This window comes from Pseudomyrmex gracilis, unplaced genomic scaffold, assembly GCF_002006095.1.
Source record: "Pseudomyrmex gracilis isolate BER0280 unplaced genomic scaffold, ASM200609v1 scaffold_212, whole genome shotgun sequence".
Classification (NCBI taxonomy): Eukaryota; Metazoa; Arthropoda; class Insecta; order Hymenoptera; family Formicidae; genus Pseudomyrmex; species Pseudomyrmex gracilis.
Window position 1 is genome coordinate 79,737 of NW_018020796.1, and position 24,944 is coordinate 104,680.

General features: G+C 41.2%; 1 protein-coding gene across 1 annotated transcript; it reads right to left on the reverse strand.

The window, feature by feature from the left end:
* Positions 1–2,066: 2,066 nt before the first annotated feature.
* LOC109858546 (multiple C2 and transmembrane domain-containing protein 1) lies at positions 2,067–24,868 on the reverse strand (the record flags this gene model as incomplete). The annotated part of the gene is made up of 15 exons (XM_020435921.1): positions 24,758–24,868; positions 19,839–20,092; positions 17,457–17,861; positions 14,016–14,282; positions 13,070–13,212; positions 12,747–12,938; positions 7,887–8,035; positions 7,210–7,615; positions 6,556–6,698; positions 6,111–6,470; positions 5,685–5,835; positions 5,334–5,453; positions 4,453–4,629; positions 2,882–3,207; positions 2,067–2,124 (listed from the first exon to the last, which is right to left on the reverse strand). Coding segments are annotated over exons 2-15 (2,955 nt in total), but the record flags the coding sequence as incomplete, so codon positions are not given.
* Positions 24,869–24,944: the final 76 nt, after the last annotated feature.

A 24,944-nucleotide genomic window follows, 5' to 3' on the forward strand; every position in this document is an offset into this window, starting at 1 on the left:
AGAATGGAGATAGCTATGGAATGTTTCTTTAACATACATTTTTTAACACAGCCAGTAACGCACGTTTTCTCCATTGAAAACAAACAAAATACAAACTCGAGACGATCGACGAAAGTGAAGTTCTTCTTCGCGTTCGCGCTTCGAATTGAATTGCGACAACGAAAGCAGGTTGTCACTTCACGTGTGCGCCGCGTGTACATTCAACGTTTTTTAGATTACGCGACAGTTTTACGCGATCGAAACGACGGTTTGATATCTCTGGGAGGAAGAGAGAGAGCGAAAAAGCGCGCGCGGCGAACAGAAAATGTCACGGCGCGGCGGTTGTATAATCGCGTCGAACGCTCGAATAAAATCGCGAACAGGACATCGAACTTGTTTCTTTCTCCCCCCCCCCCCCGCGCGCGCTAAGAAAGTTTTCCGCTCACGCGAAGTGCGTTCGCGTGTCTTCGTTTATTAAGAGCGGATTGTTTAGAAAAAAAAAAAAAAAAAAAACACTTAATCTGGAAATCCAAGAGAACGAAATCGGTCGTTGTGCAAACGCACGCGCCGCTGGACGATTTCCGGTTTTTTAAAAAAGGCAATCACCTCGGCTTTTTTGTTTTTTCACGCGCAAGCACCGCAATTTTTGCATTTCAGCAACACACAAATACCGGTATAAAATAATTTCACATTTGCGCTCTCTTTTTCTCTTTTTGTTTCTTTCTTTGTTTTTTTTTTTTTTTTTTCTTTCATCTAATCAACACATAAAACTGTGCGTTTTGGAACGAAGACTTAAATAACGTCAGACGCTTTGGAAGGGAATCGCAGCGCGCAACGTGCAGTAGTTATGCAAAGCGTGCGTATGCGATTTCGCACAACCGCATGCGCGAATGTATTGAGTCAATGCGGAAGTTTCGCCGTGCGTTTCTTATTAATAAAAAAAACCTGCAAACTGCCCCTCTCTCACGTTCGTACGGAAAAATGATTAATCACAAGTGCCACGTTGCAATTGTCAAAATTTCAACGACATTCTCAACGCGCGACGACAGTTCGAGAAAAAAAAATCCCGAAACAACATAAGAAAAGCATGGCGGAACATTCGGATCTGAAAATATCTGCAATGTTCTTTTTTTTCGCAAGATTCGGTTGCGCCCAATTTTCGCGCGACTTCTAAAAGTTAAATTGTCCTGGAAAATATTTTGTTTTGTTTTGTTTGTTTGTTTGTTTGTTTGTTTTTTTTTTAATTAACTTGCACTTTTTACATCTTACTATATTTCCGATCTCTCTCTCTCTCTCTCTCTCTATTTTAATAACGACCTCTAAAACTGCTAACTATAACGACATCGATGGACGAAACGATCGACGAGCGTTCCTCTCAAGGGAAGCAATCTCGCATTTTGTTTAAATATCTATTCTTCATTAATTTGTCAATTTGTTAACTAATGAATTTCTAAAAGAACACACGTTCCTCGCTCTCTTTTTGATATGCTCGAAACGCGGCCCTCCTTCTTTTTTTTTTCATTTACTTTCAAGATTGCAATTCGCATATCTCTCTCTGATTTCTGCCTTTCCTTCTCTTCTTTACACGCTTTTTCTCACATTGACGTTTTTTTCCGTATATATATATATGTATATAGTATTATCGAGATGATAATTTATTATATTTTTTTTCTTGCCTCTCCTTCGAGGCGAACACCGACGTTTTCACGCGAAACATCCTCGCCAAACGACTGACGCTCGATTCAAGGTTTCGCGACGCAGGTGGTGGGGATAGAAAATGAAAGAGTGTTCAGTCTATGTCGATCACATCCGTGTTTTCCGCTGATCCCTTTCGCTGTCGCAGTTTCCGGCGCAGCAGGACCGATTTCAGGATGCTGGACGACCGTGGACCCGCGACTTCCGGCCGCGGGAGATTCTGCTACGCCACTTTGTGCCTCTTCCTTTGCTCTCTCCGCGTCGCGCTCGTGCTCGGACTGCCGCCGCCGCCGCGGGAGATTCTGCTACGCCACTTTGTGCCTCTTCCTTTGCTCTCTCCGCGTCGCGCTCGTGCTCGGACTGCCGCCGCCGCCGCTGCCGCCGCCGCTCCCGCCGCTGCCGCTGCCGCCGCCCTTCTCGCAATCCGCCGTCGGCATGGGTTTCAGTTCTCTGTAAAAGGACAGAGGAAATGACGTTGAAGAATCCCCTGTCGCGTTCTCTCCTTCGCGAACTCAAAAGCGCCAAGCGACACAAAACAACGAACTTTACTGATATGATAATTTATGAAGATCGCCGCTGCACTAATTAAAATTATCACACTTGCTTTAATTTAACTTCTTTCACTTGCAATTTATTTGCAAGCAATCACGTCCAGACATGCCATCGCTATCTCTGTCATTTTTATGCGAACAACAACCTTAACACTTAAATTCTCTTATTCGTCTACCTGTATAAAATCGTTATATTAATTTATTTTATATATATATATATATTCTTGTTAGTTAAACTATTTTATTACTTAAAACTTTCTGACAAGTGCGGCTCTCGTTATTGCGTAAAAAGCTTACGACGAGTTGGACTCGTTTCAGTGCGAAAAGTTAATGCATTAATGTGTTAACAAATTATTATACACATACACATTTATATACATACTATATATTTTTTAGATCATACGAAAGAGTAGATTGTTATAATTAGAATATGTAAAACAGAGATCCAGAGCTGTGTGTGTGTGTGTGTGTGTTTATCTTTTAAATGTTAGGAAACTGAAGACGCACGGCTGTGCGAGAACCACGCATTTATACTTGAGTTTCCCGCGACATACGCACGTTCGTTTTTCTACATCTATAATAAGCGAAAGAATTCGATTAATCTCGCGATGATATAAACGAGATTTTTCGTTATTCACGTCGAGATTAATGCCCACCTATAATTAAGCAGTTCTTCGTCGTCAGGCACTCTGGATATAAGATCGAGAAGCTCGTTGTTGGGCACGGAGTGAGGCCTGAAGATTTTTCTAGAGAACTTATTGACTCCCCAGGCGAGTATCAGATACCGGACGGGAATGAAGTAGAGCACGATCGCTCCGAGAATCGTCAGGATCATTGCCAGGTAGCTCAGATAGGGTATCGTGAAGTTGAAGAGATTTTTCACCTTCTCGCACAGACTGGCCAGGTAGCCGATCGAGTTCTGCACTGTCTGCGTCACTTCCTGTATCGCCTGCAGACGCTCCTTCAGGCTCTTCTTTTCTTCCTGAGAGAACACAGTCGCGATGTGATTTCCAACATAGAAATTTTAAATTCCTAATATATGTATATATGTAAAAAAAAATTCATTTTAATATAATATAAATAAAATAATTTAAATACATAATATAAATAAATAATAAATAATAATACAATATATAAATAATAATAAATAATAATATAAATAAATAATAAATAATAATACAATATATAAATAATAATAAATAATAATATAAATAAATAATAAATAATAATACAATATATAAATAATAATAAATAATAATATAAATAAATAATAAATATATATATAACATACATACATGTAAATGTAACATAACATTTTTTTAGAGATTATACAGAATATATATACAGAGAGATTGTAAAATACAGAAACAGAAACAGAACAGAATTGCAGAGAAAAGTTTCCAAGAACACCTCATAGAAAAACAAAAAAAACAACCTCCAATGAAGAACTCGGGTGAAAATTAATGACAAGAAAAAAAAATTAATGTGTCTTCCGACTGTTAGTTGGATTTCTGCGTTTCGCCGAATGAATTTTACGTAAATCTAAATAAAATTATTTAGTACAAAAAAAACCGCGCAACGCCGTAATTAAATTTGCATGACAAAAACACGTGGCTACTCGGTAAAGTAAAGATAACATCTTTATCCGGATATATATACCGTGTTGACATTGTCATGAACGCGAAGCGTAACGAGGTGCACAAAACAGTCTGCGGTGGCGCGTAATTCTTAACACTTGAGCTTATTACTCTGACACAAGAGAGACACCGATCCGCGTTGATAAATTTGCACAAAGGTCGAAGGTCGCGATGCGCAAATTTATTGAGTGCAACGCCGAGTCTTTCTCCGATAGATAAATAATAAGTGAAAACGTTTATTGCCTCTTTGTGTATTCATCGTTATCTATGCAGCGTCAATTTATAATAATTTATGACGATTGTACGAGTCCAACACAGAACCGTACTATCGCGCGCGCGTGTCGTCGGGAACATTTAAAAAGAATTGTTTTTCACGACGATTTTTCTCAGTCCAATAAAACACATTTTCTACGCTTCTCTTTATCGTGTCTTTGTAGTAAAACAAATTCAAAACAATGGTTTAGTTTATTTTATAAAAAAAAAAAAAAAAAAAACACGACAAAATATCCTTTCGTAAGAAATTACCTCCGTGTAACCGAGTAATCTAGACAGGCTCCTGCTTGTGTGGAAAAAAACCCGATGACAGTTACCTTATCTTTGTCGTCTTCATCGTCATCGTCGTCGCCCGGCGTCGGCGGACAGTCGTCGGATCCGATATCGGGTCCGTGATCTTGAAACTGCGAAGTCGCGTAAATCAAAGGTGCGCCCGTCATCGCAGCGACCTGCCCGCAAATCCAATGATTGAACCCGCTCCTCTCGCCGCTAAGCTGACAGGTAGCAAAGAAATACGACATGCAGCATCGCCAGAAAAGAAAACAAAGCGAGCGTCAAAGAGTTGCGTCTAGATGCGGGAGAGTTAAAAAATGTACGCAAGATGGGCGCATTAGAAGAATGGATTTCAGACGAAAGCGAAAACTGTACAGTTTTTTTTTTGTTTCGCGTTCGGTTTTCTTAATGAAAAATCAAGAAATTATTTTCATTGACAGAATTAATTAATTAAAGAAGTTTTCGTTCACCACGTTACATCCCATACATACACACGAGAGAGTTTGAAAAGAAAAACACAAAAACGATTAACAAGCGCATGATTGTTCAGAGAAAGCGTATGCCTCATTCGTCGGGAATGACAATAATAATAATTATATAACGAGTCACTGTATATATGTACATACTTATGGCCAGTGGATCTGCGAAAGGCAAATAGAAGGAGCGAAGAATAAAGACTAAAGAGACACAAAGAGAGATTTAGAGTAATAGAGTTAAAGTAGTAACAGGCGACTGTCCCAGATGTAAGCCGCGTCTCGGCGATACAAGTCATTTTTTTTTGGCTGTAAATTTCATTATCCAAATTAATTGTTGAGTATTTGAAAGGAAATGTTAATATATTTGTGTTAATATATTGTTGTTGTTGTTTTTTTTTGTTTTTGTTTTTAAACTGCGTTGTACCACTGGTAACGTTGTTGCTACTTACGTCTGAGACAATTCCGTTGTAGTAGTAAGCGTTTATGCAGAAATCAATTAAATCTTCTAAGGATCCGTAAGGTCGTGCTGGCTCGAGTTTTAATCCCTTGCATTGGCAATCAGCAAAAACCTGATGACTTAAAAGCTATAGATTTAGCAGTTAAAAGAAATACTGCGGATAAAAAAATTTATAAGTTTTTCCTCCAATCGATCCTAGAACTGTTTTTCTTATCGTGTGGTGATATGTGTTCGGAAAATGAAAAAAACAATACAATTCTGGATACGGGTTCTCACAACGACGGCGCGGGATTAAAACTTGGAAGAGATTAATCGATACAATAATAAACATATATTGACGTACCAGATAAACGGAATGACGTACCAGGTAATACTTGACGAGAATAAGTAACGCCACGCCCGGTATCATGTAGGGTTCGAAGTAATAGCATCCTAGAATAAAAATGACGAGGGCGACGATGCTCCTCATCTTGCTCTCCCACTCCCAGCAGCTCCTAACCGTAGAAAAGAAGCGAAAAATAGTATTACAAACAGTTACGACGAGAAAATTTAAGAAAACTAGATCTATATTTTACTTCACACAAGTTGTGTTTTCTAGCCGAAAAGTAGCCAAGGAGATTGCATGAAATTTCTATAAAAAAAAAAAGCAGTATCTTATTTTTCTTTTTTTTTTTTTTATAGGATTACACACATTTTCTTTGTACGAGGTATACTTGTGCTATTGTTATCGCCAGAAAAACGCGATGTTCTTCAACACAATGCCACTCACTGTACATATTTCCCGATGTCGATGAATATGACGATGATGGCCTTCAGTCTGAGCACGTTTCGCAGAAAGACCTGTCTCTTGAACTTCACCTCCGGCTCCATGTACTTCTTCTCCTTCGGATTGAGCGTTCTTACGCACGCTCGGAATATATTCCACACCACGGTCATCTCGAGAAGAATCTGGGGACAGTTGCCCTTCGCGCGGCCTCTCAGCTTCTTGTCCTTCAGCGCGTACCATCGTTTCTCGCCGTTGCGAATCTTCAGCAACGGTATCGCCACCTTTCCGAGAAACTCCACCTTGTGATCCCGGTCCTCGTCGTACACCGTCACCTCCAGGACGGAGTTGATGTCCTTCACGTTGCTTGAAAAACAATAGAAACATCGTTAGAAACAAATGCCACCGACGTAAGAATCAAGTTGCGTTTTGAAAGGAAAAAGAAACTCACAAAGTGAAGATCTTCTGCCAGTTCGGCGAGAGAGTCTTGTATTCCGTCTGCGTTTGCAGCCTCGAGTTCACGAGCTCCAGCACGCAGAAGGGATCGCTTTTACCGCCGAGATCAGCAGCCGCGAGACCTTGGGCGCGATACACCTGCGTTAAAAGTTGACGAAGTTGATGATGACTAAAAAACTTCTTTTTTTTTTTTCAGAATACACCCCGTATATTAATTATTATCGTTCTTCTTCAAAGCGCCTCAACAGGCTCTAAGAAAGTTAGCACCCCAGTACATTAGCACATTAACAATTAACGCTAATTAAACAGACAAATTAATACGACTTGGTATACAATATATCAATCTAACTAACACTCGCTACGCGCAACCAAGTAGGAAAAATCCTTCTTCGATTAGATCTGTTATCGAGGAAAATAAATTTCTTGATCACTCATTGTGAAAACTAAATGAAACAACAACTGAATAACTTTCGTCTTAACTTCCCCACTCTCCCAGTCTCTCTTGTGCATTTGAAGAATTTCTCCTATTTGGTTGCGAGTAGCGAAAAAAGTTCTGCCAACACTCTCTCGTCCCACGTTTCCTACAAATGAATTTTAACGAAATTGTTGCGCGTCGTCAAAAGAATTTCCGCAATCTTTAATTACATACCTTCACCGTCAGGTGACCCACGTCGCGTATCCTCTGCAGAGTGTTGACAACGGCGTATCGCTGAACCAACTGTGTGCGCTCCATCGGGTTTTCCTCGTGCGCGGTCAAATCGCTGATCGTCTCGCTGGCCGTGGTGCCGCTTATCGTCAGCAACAAGAAGATACTTCCGGACCCGTCCTCGAGCTCGCGCCACAACCGATGCGTGGTCTCGCGCTCGAGGGTCGCCAGATCGATCATCGTCTTGCCCATCAGATCGTCCTGGTGACTCTTGTCCCGGTCCCAGACCGTCACCTCCAATTCCTGTCCGAGATACGGATCCTCGTAGAGATGGAGATCGAACTGTTCCAGCCAGACTGGATTCAGGGTCTTGTTAACGACTTTCGACTTGTACTTTTCCGTGCCGAGGCTGCAAAGTGAGACGTTGGCGTTCCGGTTTTTATTGGCAGAACTTCTGCCGTTCGAGAGAAAATGATGAGGGTCTCTGTTACAATATTTCTCGAATTCTTTTGTCGCATTAACGTCAAAGTGCACAACGCGTGGATTTACGACGGGGAATAGTAAATTTGAAAAAAAAAAAAAAAAAAAATTCTGTGCGACGCGCGATTTCACAAAAGCGAAACTTTAAGCGTAAAAAAATTCGAAACGATTATTCGGAACGAAAAAAATGCGAGACTCACCGAAATTTTACATAAGGATCCGATAAGCCGTCTATATCCATCGGTAACAGATTCTTCGCCTCCACGAGAACAATCGTCACCACCGAACTCCATATTTGCGATTTCAATCGTCTATTCACGTCCGCCAATCGATTGGTCTTCTGGAAATACTGCAACGTTGTAGAAATGGGACGCTAAATAAAATTATCGTTACAAAAGCCGATGCACAGGACTATATTATCTTCGCAGCCTGTGCAATTATCGGAAATTGGCGACAAGAGACCTCGGGTATTTAAACTCGGAAATTAATCAAAGTCCTTTTCGTGTTGTCGGGAAAGTCTTCGTGAGAAAAAAAAAATATATATATATAATATAATTGGCGGAAAATAAATTTCCGCGTTAATTCCGATTTATTATTTTATTGCGTTGCTCTTTCCCCGTTTGTAAAAAAATGTTCGTATATCATATCGAAATAAATTTATTAAACCTCGCGAGGCGAAGACACAATTTGTTTTCCGTAACACAAATCACAATCATCGACGAAAAAAATAATAAACATTTATTTCGATAAGAGTTACTTGTAAAAGAATTATATATTTTATATATATTTTTTATTTTCTCTACCCTGTGAATATCCTCCATCTTCTCTTTGACGTTATCTTTCAGTTTATCCAAAAGATCATAACGTTTGACCTCCTTCACTTCCAAAACGCCGGGATCGATCGGCACGTTTGCGTCTTCTTTCACAATTTCCGCGCCCGAGGACACATCCTCTTGCTTTTTCAGCTGCGCGGTCGGTTCGAAACGATTCGGTTTCGGAGAACCGGCTCGATTCCGCAGTTTTCGCAGATGTTCGATCACTTTTCTCTCGATTCTCGGCTCCCGATTCTCCGCTTCTCGATCGTCCATCGGCACTCTACTCTCGATCTTCGGCTCTTCGTTCTCGCTCGTCGCCGCCGTGAATTTGAAATCGTACGTCGGCATCGCGTCCCGATCGGCGTCTTGTTGACAGTGCGTCAGGGTGTAACCGGGGGTGGGTTTGTAACGATCGGCTATCCACGATTCGATCGGCTGCAGCCACGGATGCTTCTCCACGTTTTCCTCCAAGATCCGCTCGACGTGGTCCTCCAACATCCTCTCGACCGTCCCCACTTTTCGCTCGAGCGAACTTCTTAACAAACTCTTCCCCTTCTTCCTCTTGCTCGCGAGGCCGCTTCTGCTTTCGGCGAAGGATCCTTCGGCCACTTGTTCGGCCTTCCGAACTCCTGTTATCGCCGACGTTCGATCCAACTTCGCTTTTTCGTCTTCTCCTTCCGCGCCGCTCGAGTCTTCGTTCTTCGTTTTTTCGAAAATCGATCCGTCCGCGAGTTCTCCTCCCGTCGTTTTCGTCCGCGTTTCCTCGATCGCGGACGTTTCCTCGACGATTCTTTTCGATCTCTCGCCGCTCTTCGTCGCCGAACTCGATTCTCGCGAGTCTTCCTCCCGCTGAATATTCTCGCGACTCGATTCGGAGATACGATCGGCGCTCCCTTCATCAGCGTCCCTCCACATCTCGACGTTCTCCTCGAATTCCCGTCTCGACAGACGATCCACCGTCGCGACGGAGCGACATCGTTGATCCACGTGCGGTTTTCGACGCAATTTTCTCGGCGGCGCGCTGATATCGGATGATTTATCGGCGAACATTAATTTCGCCTCGCTGGATGTCACATCCGCGCTAATGGACATTACGCGAACGTCGTCGGACGGAGCGATGTCGACTTCAGACGCGACGTTCAACGTCTTCGATGAAACGACAACCTTTTTGTCGGACGTGACATCAATGTCCGAAGCAACTTCGATTCCGGGCTTAACGTCGAGCCCAACGGTGACGTTTCGCTCGGACGAAGACTCTATTTCGGTTGCGATGTTCATCCTCTCGATGCGAATCTTCGTCGTTTCAACTCGACCACGTGGTGTAAATTCCGCGTGTCTTTCGTCGATCACACGTCTCTCGCCGTGGCATCGATTCAAAAAGAAAACCGTCCGCTCTATTTTTGTCGGCACTCCTCTTACGAGCTTCCCGGATCAAGGTCGCGTCGCTATCGTCTTCCGACCGAATCGCATCCTTCCCAACGCTGACGAACTCGCGTAATCGCGAACAGAAAAATCCTCCCGACGTGAGATCAGAGATTTCGTTCTGTTTTTTTTTTTTTTTTTGGTTCACGTGCGTTACTTAACTTGTCGCCGTATTTAATTATACCGTGAAAAATGTTTTGCATGAAAAGAACTTCGGTCGTTGAATGAAATTGCACAATGTGGCAGTAATGAACAAGTCGCCATTCAACAACGCGATGAGTCAACCCACACGCTACTGAGAAACCTTAATAATTCTGTTTTTTCCTCTATATTGAATATTCCATTCTGAAACAGTGATGTGTAATGAATTTTTGTTCGCGTTCTTTTTTTTAAATTTAGTAAAAATTTATTATCAAACGACATTCACGTCGTTTGATAATAAACCGACGCTCGCACACACGAACATCATGTAAATTGGCCTTAATATCTTTATTTATCTCTTAAACGAGCTCATTTAAGTTATTATTAAAAACAGCTTGTTTTCGTAAATTGAAAGATATTAAAAAAAAAAAACAATAAGTAAACGCGCGTTAGATTATTACTTCGTTAGATTATTACTTAATATAACATTTTTAATTTGTTCGCTTACAAATGGGTCTCATTCTTCTTATTCTAAAACATTAAAAACTTTATATTTGATCCGTTGTTATAGATCGGTTGATGATGATGAAAAAAAAACAAAATTTAGCGAAACGTTCCGTTGAGAAAAAAAAAGTGTTTTTGTCTCCAATTATATTCAAACTACCATCCGTAGATCGCAGCTCTTAAGTCGTTTTTTTTTTTTTTTTATTCGTATTTCTTCCTAGAAGCTTAATTTATTATTTGATTAAAAATTCTATATAAAACATAACAATATTTTACTAAATGTTTCTCAATCCGTATACAAAGCTACACAGATTTCAAAAATAAACATCTGTGCGGAAAAGAAGAAATACACAATACACATCGGAATATATAAATATTATATGACGCGTACACTAACGTCACACTTGTACAAACTAACAATTCGACCAACGAATTTTTTTCTACGCACCGCGCACTCTGATCTCTTCACACTTGACGCACTAACGACGTTGTCTGATGACAGTTGCTCGAGAGAGCGATAACGCTTGCGAAATGTGACGTTCATACGCGCGCACTGACTCGCGGGTCCACTTGCTCGCAAAAAAAAAAAAGCCCAAAGTGCAAACCCAAGATTATTCACACCTTCGTGTAACAACTCGTCACACGGTATGTTGCACAATATAAATACGCACGATATCGTTGATTAGCATGACCGATGAGTCATGTTGAAAAAATAAAGTCGGATAACGCTCGATCACGTGCGTGCGAACACACCTGCGGTACCGACCGACAGAAAGCCTTCCTACTCCTTCTTATCTAACGACGAAACTTGTTACTTAACGAGCGATAAACTCTCCGTACCGGTAATGCTGTCGTCTCGAATCGGACGTTGCGCGCTGATAAAGCGTCGCGATGTACTTTATCGCGTTTCGCGATACGTATTGCGCGGAGGAAGACTAACGTCGTCGTCTAAACGTAATTGAACCTCGTTGGCAACTGGCAAAACCACGCTGTTACCGGCTATTTCCTTTCCCTCTCTCGCTCTATTCATACCGGGAAATAAACGCGCGCCGTCGATAAGCATTGAGACGTGTGTACGTATACACACGTTGCCGCGAGCACGCAACGCGATCTGCTGTTTTTCGTCTCACAAAGAGACATAAAGGAGGAATGAAGCTCAAGAAAGACAATATAGCTCGATGCGCGGAAATTATTCACAAATAAATCCGGCAAAAGTTCAATAAAATATTCACAATTCTCTTCTCCGTCCGTTTAAAAGTTCCGGATGCTCGAAGAAGTATTACTTAAAAAGTTCGAAATTAGAAAAATCTTACGTACACAGCATTTAGAGACGCACGAGGTATAAAATGTTTAAAGAGAATATATTTTTTAAATATTTAAAAGATAAAAAACTTCAACTGTGATATCGGAGCGAAATAATTCTGAGTCGCGCTGGTCGGGAAATTAAACGATAGTTTTTTTTTTTTTTTTTCGGGAGCTTAGTTTCATCAGCGCTTGCAAAATACGTAAATACCGACCCGACGACGGCGCGGTTTTCTCGAAATAAAAACGGGCACAAACCCGTTTTCAACGGTGATAAGTGCCGCGGCACAGGCCATCACCGTAAATCAGTATTAATTCGCAAATTTGATTTAAAACGCGCGCGACGCATAACGTATATAATGAACGATCCTCTCTCCTTTTCCCTCCTCGTCCAAGTGCTCACTTAATTTATTTCTCGCGGAGGGGGAGGATGACGCGGGAGTTTTATAGTTAAACGCGTAAAGTGGGAGAGCTGCGCCGCGATAAGGGCCACCACCAATACGGGCCACAGGCCTTGCACTCCACTTTCAACGACAAGTCGATACGGGCGCGCGTTTACTTCCCTCACAACCCAGTTTCCCGATTCTTCGCGTACACGCTATAAATATACGCACACGAGACGCGCACATCCATCTCTTCGCCGATCGACGTCGTGATCGCTTTATTGTTATGTATTATCGTCCGTCGCGGATCCTTTCGATTTGACTCCTCACACGAAGATCCGTTAAATGAACACTTTTGACGGCGCTATACCTTCCTCGAGCATTGATTTGCAAAAGAATTTGCGCGCGATCGATCACGTTATCACGCGAGATTGAGACCGAAAGTAAACAAGAAAATGAGACGAGAACGTAAATGTTATCGGTAGATAAGTACCTGCTCCTTATCGTGTTGATTCTTCGGCCAAAGGGTAGCCGTCAAGAAGATTTCGCCCAAATGCTGCTTCGGTCTGGCCGAATCCTTGAGTTCCAACGTTATATCCTGCGGGTGTCCGAGATCGAGTTGCGTGAGATCCAACTGAGCGGCTCCCATGAAATCATCCTGCAGACCCCAGTCGTAATCGAAAACCTGCGGAAACCGTTTTGGTGCGAACAACACTTTTTTGCGAAGCAATATTTTTTTTTTATTCCGAAGAAGGGATCAAACAATTCACTTAAAATCGTCGTCTTTCAAACCCCCGAGAGGCGAGGAAATATTACCTTAATGGTAAGCGGCTGAAAAGGATCTTCTATGGGCAAGGTCACACTTTCATCCCAAACCGGATTTAGGTCGCGATGAACGGTGCGCGATTTGTGCAGCAGTCGTCCTAAACATTTCACCTTCACGTAAGGATCGCTGGCGCCTGAAACGAACAAGCAAAGAAGCACATCGAACCGCGCGTCGTAATATTTTATATGTGTTGCGCATCACCCGAATAGAAAGCACTTCGATCTCACAAATGGATTCGAACTGCCGCACATTTGATTTTATTGACGATAAAACGCGATAACACGTGTTCAATAAGTTTAAATGAAAAATTTCTTCACTTTTAAACACTTTTACGACTTTACTCGACTAATGCGTTTTACGTATATAAATTTTACATAAATATTTTTTAAATTCCATTGGTGGATTAAAAGTGAGCAGTTTATATAGATGCGAAGTGGCGTTCTGTGTGGATTTTAGAATTTGTTATTCAACTCTGAATTTTCTATGCGTGTTAATTTTAACGTGAAAAAAATGTATATTTCTTGATTCAATCCCAATTCTGTAAACTCCGGATATTATAATTGGGATTTTTGAAAATAATAAAATCTTATTATTCAGTGGAAGAATATCTAAAACATCAAAAAAATTCATATTAAAACTAACGTTATTTCCTGAATACAGAATGAACAAAGCCCCATGAATTTTTACAGAGTTTTTGCGACGAGTTTCAACCGACGAGTTTTTTTCAATAAAAAAATCGCGTCAGACATAAATGTTTACAGGGTTTATGCAGATTATGTACGTAAAAGAAAAAGTTTACAGGATTAGGATTAAGATTTTAAAAACACGTTTATACGTATTGAGAATCGTATATTGTTTAAAAAATAATGCGTTTTTATATTTAGAAAATATAGTTTGTGTGAGAAACAAAGATCTGTGAAATTTGATTTCACGTACCGCATCTGTCCATCGCGACGAGATTCGTGCCCCTTCTTATATGCAAACGAAGCTGGAAGAAGGCGTGTTGTCGCAACGCCTGTTCCCTCTTTCGCGTCGCCTCGTCCTGAAGGAACTCGTCGCCATCCTGAATGACGATGTCCTCGTTCGCTTCTTTCTGATTTAAAAAGGTTACGGATCCCTTGGAGAATCCTTCGCCGCATTTTCCGAGGTTGTCCTCCTGCACGGTCACGACTTTTTCCCGACCGCCGCGTGCCAAGGGAGATTCTGTGGATTCAAGGCGCGCCAATACGCACGTGTCCCCATCAGTGTTGGCTTTGCAACCGAGGCAAACATGGTAATCACGTTTGCGATTGGATATCCGCAATTTCGCCGCAAACACGAGCCGTTATCGGAGAAATGGAGGAGAAAAAAAAACGTCGATAGTGTCGTAAAAGGTTATATGTTTTTTATCAAATGCAATTGCATGAGTTCTCGAAAATATTATAAACACGAGCCACGCGCGCTCTCACTTGTATCATAAATGATGAAAATACACGCGAGAAGCCTTTTAGATTAATCTGTCTAACTGTTGCGAAACACGTCAGCACGGACACTTTGTGCTGGAGGATTTCGGATCAATCGATATAATGAGGCGTATAAACGTGCCGTGCATAGATATCGACTTTGCTCGGCATTACGTATGAATTGCACGCCGGTACATTCCTTGTTCGTAAACGCTCGAAATGAAGATCTACGGGCTCTGTATTAAAAGCGCGATAATTGCATTGAAGAAACGCTCGACAACGCCGAACGAATACAAAAATAATTGTTCGCATGACAAATAATTTTTGTAAAAAAAAAATTGTTATATAAAAATAATTTCATACAAATTATAAATTTTTTATATAAAAATTATATAAAATTATAATATTTAAATATTTGTTTTGAGTAATTGTTTTAAATGTATTTGTGATTTTTAATTAATTTATACAAGAGACGTTGTCTCAGCGTCAAAGAGTTGTAATTGAATTAAGTGATTTCTTCGTTTTTTGGATTTTTGAAAACCGTTAGTTGTACAAAAAAAAAAAATAGTAGACAATAAAATGTACTTCTGACCCAGATCTGCAACTTTTGTTTAACATGTTTTTCGATATAATCAACAAGTTGGAAGATAATCAAGTAAAATCGATTCTTTGTGCATTTAAATAATTGTTTCAAATGTTAAGAGCCCAGAGGGGCTCTTTGTTCGATCGGGCTGTGAACTTTTTCACAGATTATTTTTTTAGCAATGGAAACCATTCTTGAAAGTTCCTTGAAAAAAATTCAAAACTACATTTTTATCAAGAGTAAATAAGACTCACCTGTAATGTCGACTATTTTATTTTATTCGCGCGTACGTACATTAAAAAATTGCTATATACACACAGTTATATGTTCGTATATCATTAATATATATATATATATATATATTATTTATTCCTGTAAATATATATTTTCCCGAATTGAATAATTAATGTATATTAATATATTGTTATTATTTGTATCCCCGTAAATATATATACATTTCCTACATTTTCGATAATCGAAATTCATTGCGGTCTTGGTTTTGCATTCGAGAGCATGTGCATTTGAACGCGCTGCTAATTTGCATTTTACAATGTATTCTCCCATTGGGAATATTAATTCTCACGACGCAATGTCGACGAAGGTGGATCGATTATCGAGTTCGCAGAATGTGTGTGTGTGTGTGTGTGTGTGTTTGTGTGTTTGTGTGTGTGTCAATAAACTCAATTGATTTCACTTGAGAATACGATAACTTCCTTCCGAATAGTCGTCGGACTTAAATTTTCGACAAACACGTCTCGTTTCCTCCGATACTCTCCGCGAAATCGCATCATCCCACTTGACCCAGACACACTTTGAACAGGTTAAGTCTCGCAACGGTCTAACATAATCATCTACACGTTATAGTCACTTTGCGCGAGTGTGCTTCAACTTTTACTCGAGGTAACACGACTCGCGAAGAAGAAACGATTACGTCGTAGCAAAAAGAAAGTCGATACCCGAATGTTAAAACACCGTTTCTTCGCAGGTCAGGAAATGTGTCGGAAACAAAAAGAAAAATTTATTTTATTTATAACCGCCGTGTGTGTCCCAAGAATAATATCACAACGACAATATTTGTTTTCACAAACTAATATTTCTTTCGCAAACATAAAACGCGCGTAAATGCGCTGTTTTTATGTTTTGATGAAAAATATACAAATATTTAATTTATTATTAAAGATACGTAAACCGCGTTAAAACGAAGGTAAACATCACAGCGTGAGAGAAAACTTGTGTTTGTTCTCTCTCGTTTCTTTATTGAAGAACAAACATTTTCTCGATGAGACGCGGAATATATATATATCGAATGAAAAGCTTTCGAGACGTACTCTTGAGCGAACTAACGTTTAATCAGACACTGTTGAAAACGACGCGAAGGCGCCACTTAGTGTTTCGTCCGCATTGTCTGTGCACGCGCGACAGCGCGGTGATCCAATTCACCGCCGTCTAACAACGCTATGCATAGCGAATGTGTCATAACACGGCGCGCGTATGTCGTGTCGCCGGAAATCTTCTTTTTTTTTTGTTCGCAAAAACTTCAATCCGCGTTTAAACCTTTTGTTCGAACGCGCGTATTTTTGAAATCAGAAAGCGTCAAAGAGACATATTTCTCTTACATTACAGATTTTTTTCAATAAAAAAAAAAAAAAAACCTCGCTCGACGCCCGTCTGTCTTTTTCTTCAAATTTATGCAATTATTCCGTACTTGTTCAGATTGAATAGCAAAGAAAAATACAATGTATATATACTCCACCCGCGCGAACTTTACGTTTCACATTTGAAAGTCAAACCGCGCATTGAGAATCGCGGCGGATATGTGTAATACGTACGTTCTACGTAACGTATACGTGCGAAACTTTGTAACCGGGTCATCAGAGCGTTTCCAGAAGCATTGCGTTACCGATTTTTTATTTTAATCGCTTGTTCCTTTCCCCGTTATAAATTTATATTATTTCTTCTGTGTGATATATGCACATCTATTATTTTTTTTTCCCCGCGATGTAACCGTTTGAAACGTCCTACCTCTATCTTCCCGCTGACAGTTCTAACACCATGTGTAACAATCGAACTCGACAAAATAACGCGGATTTTAGAAATACAGAAATCTATTCACAAAAAATGTTTTAAAGAAAAAACAAGTGTGTGAAATATTACAAAGTTTTGTAACTTGTTAATTGTTTAAATATTAAAGAAATTAAATAGCGAACAAAAATCTTGTAAAAGCTTTTCTTCTTTTTTTTTTTTTTAACAAACTGACGGATGTGACGAGGTACACATTTAACTCTGGTTGTTTCAGCGCTAAAAGCTTGAGAACGTGTAAAACTTCCGCAAGTGAAAAAAAAAGTCGCTCACCCGGATGATTGAGGCAGTGCCTGGCCGGGCTCTGAGTGGCCGAAGAACTTTTGCTGTGCTCGGACGAGTAATCGGCGGCATAATCGGACTCGACGCCCGGATTCTTCAGAGAGGTCGTGTCCTGGCTGGTGTCCTTGGATTTTTTTCTTTCCTTGCTTCTGCTGCGCGCCCAGCGACTCTTCAGAGTCGCGAAAAACGTGTGTGTGCGCTGCGCCACGGACGTCGTGCCGTGATGATGATGACGCGGTTGATGCCGATGATGGCCGGACTCGCCGGATCCATCGCCCCGCCTCGAGGGCGACGAGCTGTTCACGATCTGGTTGTCGCGTAGCTCCGTGGCGCTTTTCGAGAGCTGACGGCTCCCGTTCAGATTTAGTCTGGATCTCTCCTGGGAGCACGTGTTACCTGCAAGAATCGAGGAAAAGAATCTGATTCCGCGAGGTTGTTGCGCAAAGACGCAAATACTCTGAGACTCTTTTGATTTTTATAAAGTGCAACTGTTTTTTTTTTTTTTTTTGTTTGATGGAGGTACCTTAATCACCGAGCGGATAGATTGCGATACAAAAACTAGTTGGATGATATTTTTGTGTTAACATACAAAAACTAGTTGGATGGTGTTTTTGTGAAAAAAAACGCGAGGATCAAATAAAAACCGGTTAATCTGGGTCCTTAAAAGAGAATGTGCAAATATCACAGATACATGTGTTAAAATTAGAGAAATTCCTCACTGTGTCGATAAGAGACTCTCTTGTGTGAACACGCTCTGCTCGAAATGATAAAGATCTTCAAAAATAATCCGCAATTCTAACGTTTCCCATTAGAAAAAAGTTTTTCTTACGAACAACACGGATATTTCACATCAAAAGTAAAAATTCAATCGTCTTGCTCGAGAGATTGCTGTCATTCAGTCGAAATCAGCGTTTACAGATTTTCGTAATGTAACGTTTTGTTAATTAATACGTTTAATTAGCGCAAATGCTTTAAAACCAAATGAAACGCCACAATAAATCCCAACGGATCACAGAGATGTAATCGCGTGGCAAACTGGCTGGACTGTTTGTTTGCAGTTTGCTGCAATTATTTGATTTAATCAAAAGAGTTTATTTTCTCTGATCGGTATGTGTGATGTATATTTATAGAAAACGAATTTCGACAGATCGATTTATTTCGGCCGAATTCCGCGACCGCGGGATAGAGATCGAGAGAAGTGAGGGAAGGAGAGGAGAGGCGCGAACTTGAGGCGCGTGAATGAACATGTTGTAAAGAGAAATGCACACGTGCTTCCGGGAGAATAACAAGGAAATTACATTTATGTGCATTCGCATATCGTGTAAGCATATCGATCCATCTGTATTATTAAACACGGCAATATATGAATATATATGTGTGTGTATATATATATATATGTATATATGTATATATATATATATTAAAGGTCTCGGCATGCTTTGTCCATTATATTTCAGAAATATCAACGTGTCACAGCGGTCGACGCGAATTTCCGACTAGGTGACGACAACATTTGCTTTCTTAATAAACATATTTTTCTCAGTGGAAAATTAAACGCCGTCGTTATATATTTATTTTATTACATTCCGACTACTCGTCAACTCGGGAGAAATTATTCGCGTCAACAATTCCCCGATGAACGTTTCAATGAAAACTCTTTTCGGCAGAATCGAAAGTCGGTTCGATTTTGTTGGTTTCTTTTTTTTTCACGGAAATATCCATGAAATGTGTGTAGCGCGCGAGATCGTGGACGCGCCGTGGATGACGACCAGGAACTCGCATCAGGCAAATGCGTTCGACGTTTATTGGATTTTGTCTCTCGTTCTCACCGGAAATGATCTTAACGCGCCTAATGTGTATTGCGGAAACCAATCCTGGTACTCCAACGATAGACGTACAGCCGGGAATATTGCGCGTCATGGATCAACATCACGTGGCGCGCGGGGGAGAGACGGATAAGAAATTCGATAACCTTTTATTCGTTGAAGAAAAATTGCCGCGATCGTTTTTTTTTTTTTTCCACGATCGTCGGACTCTCGTATAGCTCGTTTATCGTGGCAGAAACATTTTTGAAGTGTCGCGAAAATAAATTTATTCATTTCGTGGAATTTTATTGAGAACGACGGAAGAGAACAAGAAAAGTCCTTTTCGAATGTTTTTCCGACACTCGAGTCACACGTGAAATATAAAAAAAAATTGTAATATAAAATTGAATATAAAAAAAAAACACGACGATAAAACTCGATGTAATTATCAAATTTGTTTCCAATCGATTTTATAACAATATCGATATTATTCTCGCTAATTGCTTTCGGCGTGTTGAGGTCATAAAAAAAAAAAACAAAAAAAACAGAAATTCCGTTCGTTACTCACTCGCAGGTGTTGGCTCACTGTCCTCCGATCCAGCGAGTAACTCCACGCTCTTGCTCATCTTATCCCCCGAAGACGCGAATTGGCTCCCGGGACTGTTGCTTGCGAGGCTTTAGTCTCTTCTTGAAGTGCACCAGTCCGCCGCATTCCGAGGGCATGTTTCGGCCGATAGATTAATGAGCCCCAACAACATCGACCGATCGACACATATCCCGACTTCGCGATGTCCACGTGTTTCCCGACGACGTAGATGGCTTCTGTAGCATCGTATAATCAATATTTTTTTCTCTTCCCCTCCCTTTAAATAAACCGTGTTGATCGGTTTTACTTTCAAGTTTTGTTTGCCACTACCGGGTCAGTCTTGTCTAACGCGCGTGTTTTTTTTTTTTTTTTGATAAAAAACACAAAGGTGAAGATTTTTTAAAGCGATCTCCGGAAGCTCGCTTCTTTCCATCCATCGTTTAAAAGACACGGGCGTTAAAGAGCTTTCCAGCAAATCGTTATTGTTATTTGTGTTACAAAGGTGACGTACAATGAATGTATATGTACGGGTGTATATACAATAGCAATATACTCGCACTTCTCTGTCTCGAGTACGACTGGGAATAAGAGAGAGAGAGAGAGAGAGAAGGCGAGAGAGCGTGGCCTAAATCGAGAAATCCATTTTGAGAGAAGGAACACCCAGTATCGGATGAGATAAATTACAGGATAGTGGCACAAGATTGAGATCTTTTACGTGCAAGAATAAATTTAAAACGTGTGTGACAATTACAAAGAGAGAAAACACACGTTAAAAGTTTAAATAAATATTTGTTTTATATTAATTATCTTATTAATTTACTTGTATGTATTTCTATTAATTTACTTTGCGTAGTTTTATACAACGAGATTTGCAGCATTGTCTCTCATTTTTTTTTTTCTAGCCGCAAACAAACGTGGCTTTTGTTTGTTATAGTAGAAGCGCGCAATCGCTTGTTGAATCTCGCGCACAAATTGCTGTGTGTCTTATTGTGCAGGTACATATTCTGCTTTGGGCGCTTTGAGGACGTCCGTTTGTCTTTGTTCCGCGAAATTAAAGAGTTAATAATGCGCGATGGGGGGACTAACGCGCTCAAAGCGCGCGCGAACGCGCGCACCACTCCCTTTAACTCGCGCGCGATTTACACATTCACACACAGTTAAACTCTCTCGAGACTTGGCTGCGCGTCGCGGATTTTCGCCGCGGCGCATAATCATCAGCGCGGTATCACCTCCTTGGGTCCTTGGAAACCAGTTTGCTCCGCGCGTTCACAAGCAAATTTCGGTGAAATACATACAACCAGCTCTTCTCAATGAATGCAAATACAACAACGTTGTGGGCGTTGTGTGTTATTACGACGCGAGGCTGCGGCGGGGTAATGGGAAATATATTGCGTAATATGTGACAAGAAGGCGCAGACACACTTTTCTAACTCTTATTTTTCATCCCCGTGAAATAAAAAAACGCGTCTACGTTAAACTTTTAAAAGATTAAATATATATATATCTCGCACACGTGAAAGAATATTACTTTCGTCAACTGCGTTTTTACGCACGAGTCACCGACGAAGAGAGAAATTCCGGAGATTTTCCGGAGAAGAGCTAGCGGAGAGCAAAAGCCGTGAAATGTGCGTCAGAGGGTTGATGGAAAGAGAGAGAGAGAGCGCGAATATAGATCGATATATAATGCGAGAGCAGCAGCATTATCGATATAGAAAGACGCACGCTACATGTCGCGCGCACTTTAATCTAAACGCATCGATCCTCAGCACGCATTGCTAACTACACTTTTCCACGCAATTGCATGTTACTGATATTACACGCGTTGTGCGTGTGTGTGCGTGTGCGCGTGTGCAACGCGCGACTCTCGCAAGTGGTTAATAAAGGTAGAAATTTCTGGCGAGTATTTCTCTCCTCTCTTCAATTTTTTTTTTTTTTTTTTTTTTAATCGATACGTACGGATACGACGTGATTGATGCTCGTTGTGCGTTATACATCTGGTCACTCGAGAATCGAGAGACTGTAAATACAGAGATCGTTTCGCGAACGCGCGTATCCTCCCCTTTCCTCTCCCCCGCTGATTTCTTCGCATCGACACTCTTATTCGTTCCGAATTAGTTCTCGTTTTCCCTTTGGATCTCGGGGTCGATTTCAATTATAAGTTTTCCCTCGGAACGAGACACACAGGATGAGTCCGCGCCGGATAACCCCGGGACGAAAATAGGAGCAACTTTGTTGTTGCATATTTCATAGAGGAGTTTGATGACAGATCGTTCCACAGCCACCTTCTCTATAAATTGCATCCGTGTCGACCTAACGATCTCGCGTAATCTTAGCCGGGTTAACAAATATCCATCTTCAAGGGGACGACCTCGACGAAGAGAAAAAAAACTCCTTGCGACATATTTTCTCTTCCCCACAGATAGAGAGATGGAAAATTAATTAATTTCTCAAACTTTGTTAACTTTTTTTTCGAAAACAAGAAACCACCACGCGAAGCGACAATTTGTTTCGAAACTTTTTTAACATATGTGAGCGTTTTGCGCGACGAACTCTGTTCTCTCTCTCTAGCTCGGTCGTCGGAACAAAAATTTCTCAGATCGTTTTCTCTCTCGCGCGAGCGCCGATATAAAAAAAAAACCGCTCGCGTACGTGGTTGTTACACACGCAACGATCTTTTGTAAGCGCGCGTGATTGCGATAAAACCGCAATCTCGTTTCGGCGGTCGTTTCGCGTCGATATTATTCGCGCACGATCCGCGCTCGGCGCGGATTCAACTTCCGAGAGAGACTGAGAGGCCTCCGGTTCTCCGTTTTCGCGCGCCCGTGACATTTAATAAGTTCTTCGACGCGCGAGGTCAACGGGTGCAAGTCGAGAGACACACAGGGAGAGAGAGAGAAGACGAGATGAGAACGAATCTTCGAACGGCTGTGGTAATCGATAACCCGTCCGAATTGAATAAGTTCGCGGTCGTTTGTCGACATCAAACTTCATTTCTTCGACTCTCTTTCCTTCTCTCCCTATCGACAACGAGTAAAACAACTGACTGAATTAAAAAAATACGTAAAAAGAAAAAAAAGAAACAACAAACCTCTCAGGTTTGTTGTTTCTTTTTTTTTTTTTGTATTTTTTAATCGGCGAATTTGCGAATTTTTCAAAAATCACATTACAATAAATGTCATATTGTTGCACGTGTCAGCAATTGCCGTCTCATGTTTTTTCATAAAAATATTTTTTATACAAACTACTACTTTTGTTTCGGAAAACCAGTTTTATGAATAAATCCACGCAAATGAGGTGTTGACACCGCAGCTGACACCGTTGTCCCACGTGTCTCAGCTGCGTTTTGAAGTCAAAAGAGAAGAGATAGAGAGAGAGAGAGAGAGAGAGAACGAGAGCGCTCGTCAGTTTGCTTTCAGAGTCGTGTGTCCCACCATGTTTAACATCGGATCCGAGAATTTGAACTTGGTTCTGTTCAGCGCGACACAAATTGTTGCCAATCAATGTGTCAATGAGGATATTAAACACCCACATGTATAATAATACGCTAAGTCCGAGCGTGCAAACGAAGCCTCGGTTTTCATTCACGGCTTGTGGCGTCGTTTAATTAATCGTTTAATACCATTATCGTTTTAATTCCATTCGGTCTTTAATTAATTACCACTTCATTAGTCCGTCAGTGTTTTTGTAATTGTCAGCGACATAAATAAATGACACTCGTGTATCAACGCGCGCCGTTAAACATGCAATGAGCGCGGAAGAAAAACAACACGCGGAAGAAAATGCAACCGCGGAAAATGCAATTTGCCAGTTGATGATTTGTAATGAGGAAACACAACGGGGCCGGACACAACGCGTCTTCAATTAAAATCTCCTCTTTTCAAGTTCGCCAAAGCGCGCAAAATATTCAGAATCACGGCGGTTGTGTATTCACGCGCGTCTTCATCCGCGATACTACTCAAGGCCAATTTACAGCAAACTCGTTTAGAATGTTGATTAGACATTGTCTCGTTTCTAATTCATAAACGTTCGTAATTTCAACAATTAGAGAAAGACAGAGAGAGAGAAAAGCCACTAAAAATAAAATTGAAGATTGAAAATAAAGATACGAGATAATCTGCCCGGAGTTTTGTTTTTCTTTTTTTTTTTTCACGCTAACAAGCATCTTTCGTCGGATTAATTAAAGAGTTTCGTTGAATGAAAGAAACTGCGAAACGGAATTTAATTTATCCCGGGCGGAACAACCGCGCGGAGCGTCTAACGAGCTTTCGTAAAGAAGTCACTCCGCGCGCACACACACATTTCCCTTTACATCTACCCCTTCTATTCACCGATAGTAAACTGACTAAATCGCGACTAATGCCGGCATATTGTCTCAAGATAAAAAGAATCCGCGGTCTCTCATGTGACGCGCGAGAAATACGAAAAGTTGACAGACGTACGGTAAACAAGAAGTACGCGAACTATCCTTTGACAGAAATGACATCTCCGTATAATCCGTGTCATGTGTTCGAGTCACGAGAACGTGAAGTTCTCTCTCTCCGTAAAGTCTCGAACACAATATCTCTGAGAGAAATCGAACAATCTCCCAATGTAAGTTCGAGACTTGGAACGAAGACGAACGCGACTCTCTCCGGGAAAAAAACGCGTGTTTTCGACGGAAGAAGAAAGACGTCGATCGAACGACGACTTGATGTCTCGCAAAAGGGTTAACGAGCATGTGGAACGCGCACGCGAACGTCGTCGTCATCGTCGTCGTCGTCGTCGTCGTCATTGATGCAAAACAGGGGAGTTAAAAAGGTTTTCACACTGCGTGTCTCTCCTGCCTTTCCGCGCAAACATTATTTCGCGGATGTACAGAGAATCAGAGCCGCGGGGTTCTCCACACGAGATGATCAATTTACCGTGTGCGGATCTCCGTACGCGCGGCACAGCTTCGGGGGGACGTCAAGAGGCGGGGGAGATCCCGCGAAAACGTTCTCGCGGACGTTCTCCGCTTCCACAACGCTTCCGTGTCCGAGAGGCCACTGACAGAAACTCCGCGCGATCTTCCGTCTTGCTCGGGGGCCCGCCCCCGCGCGACCACCACCA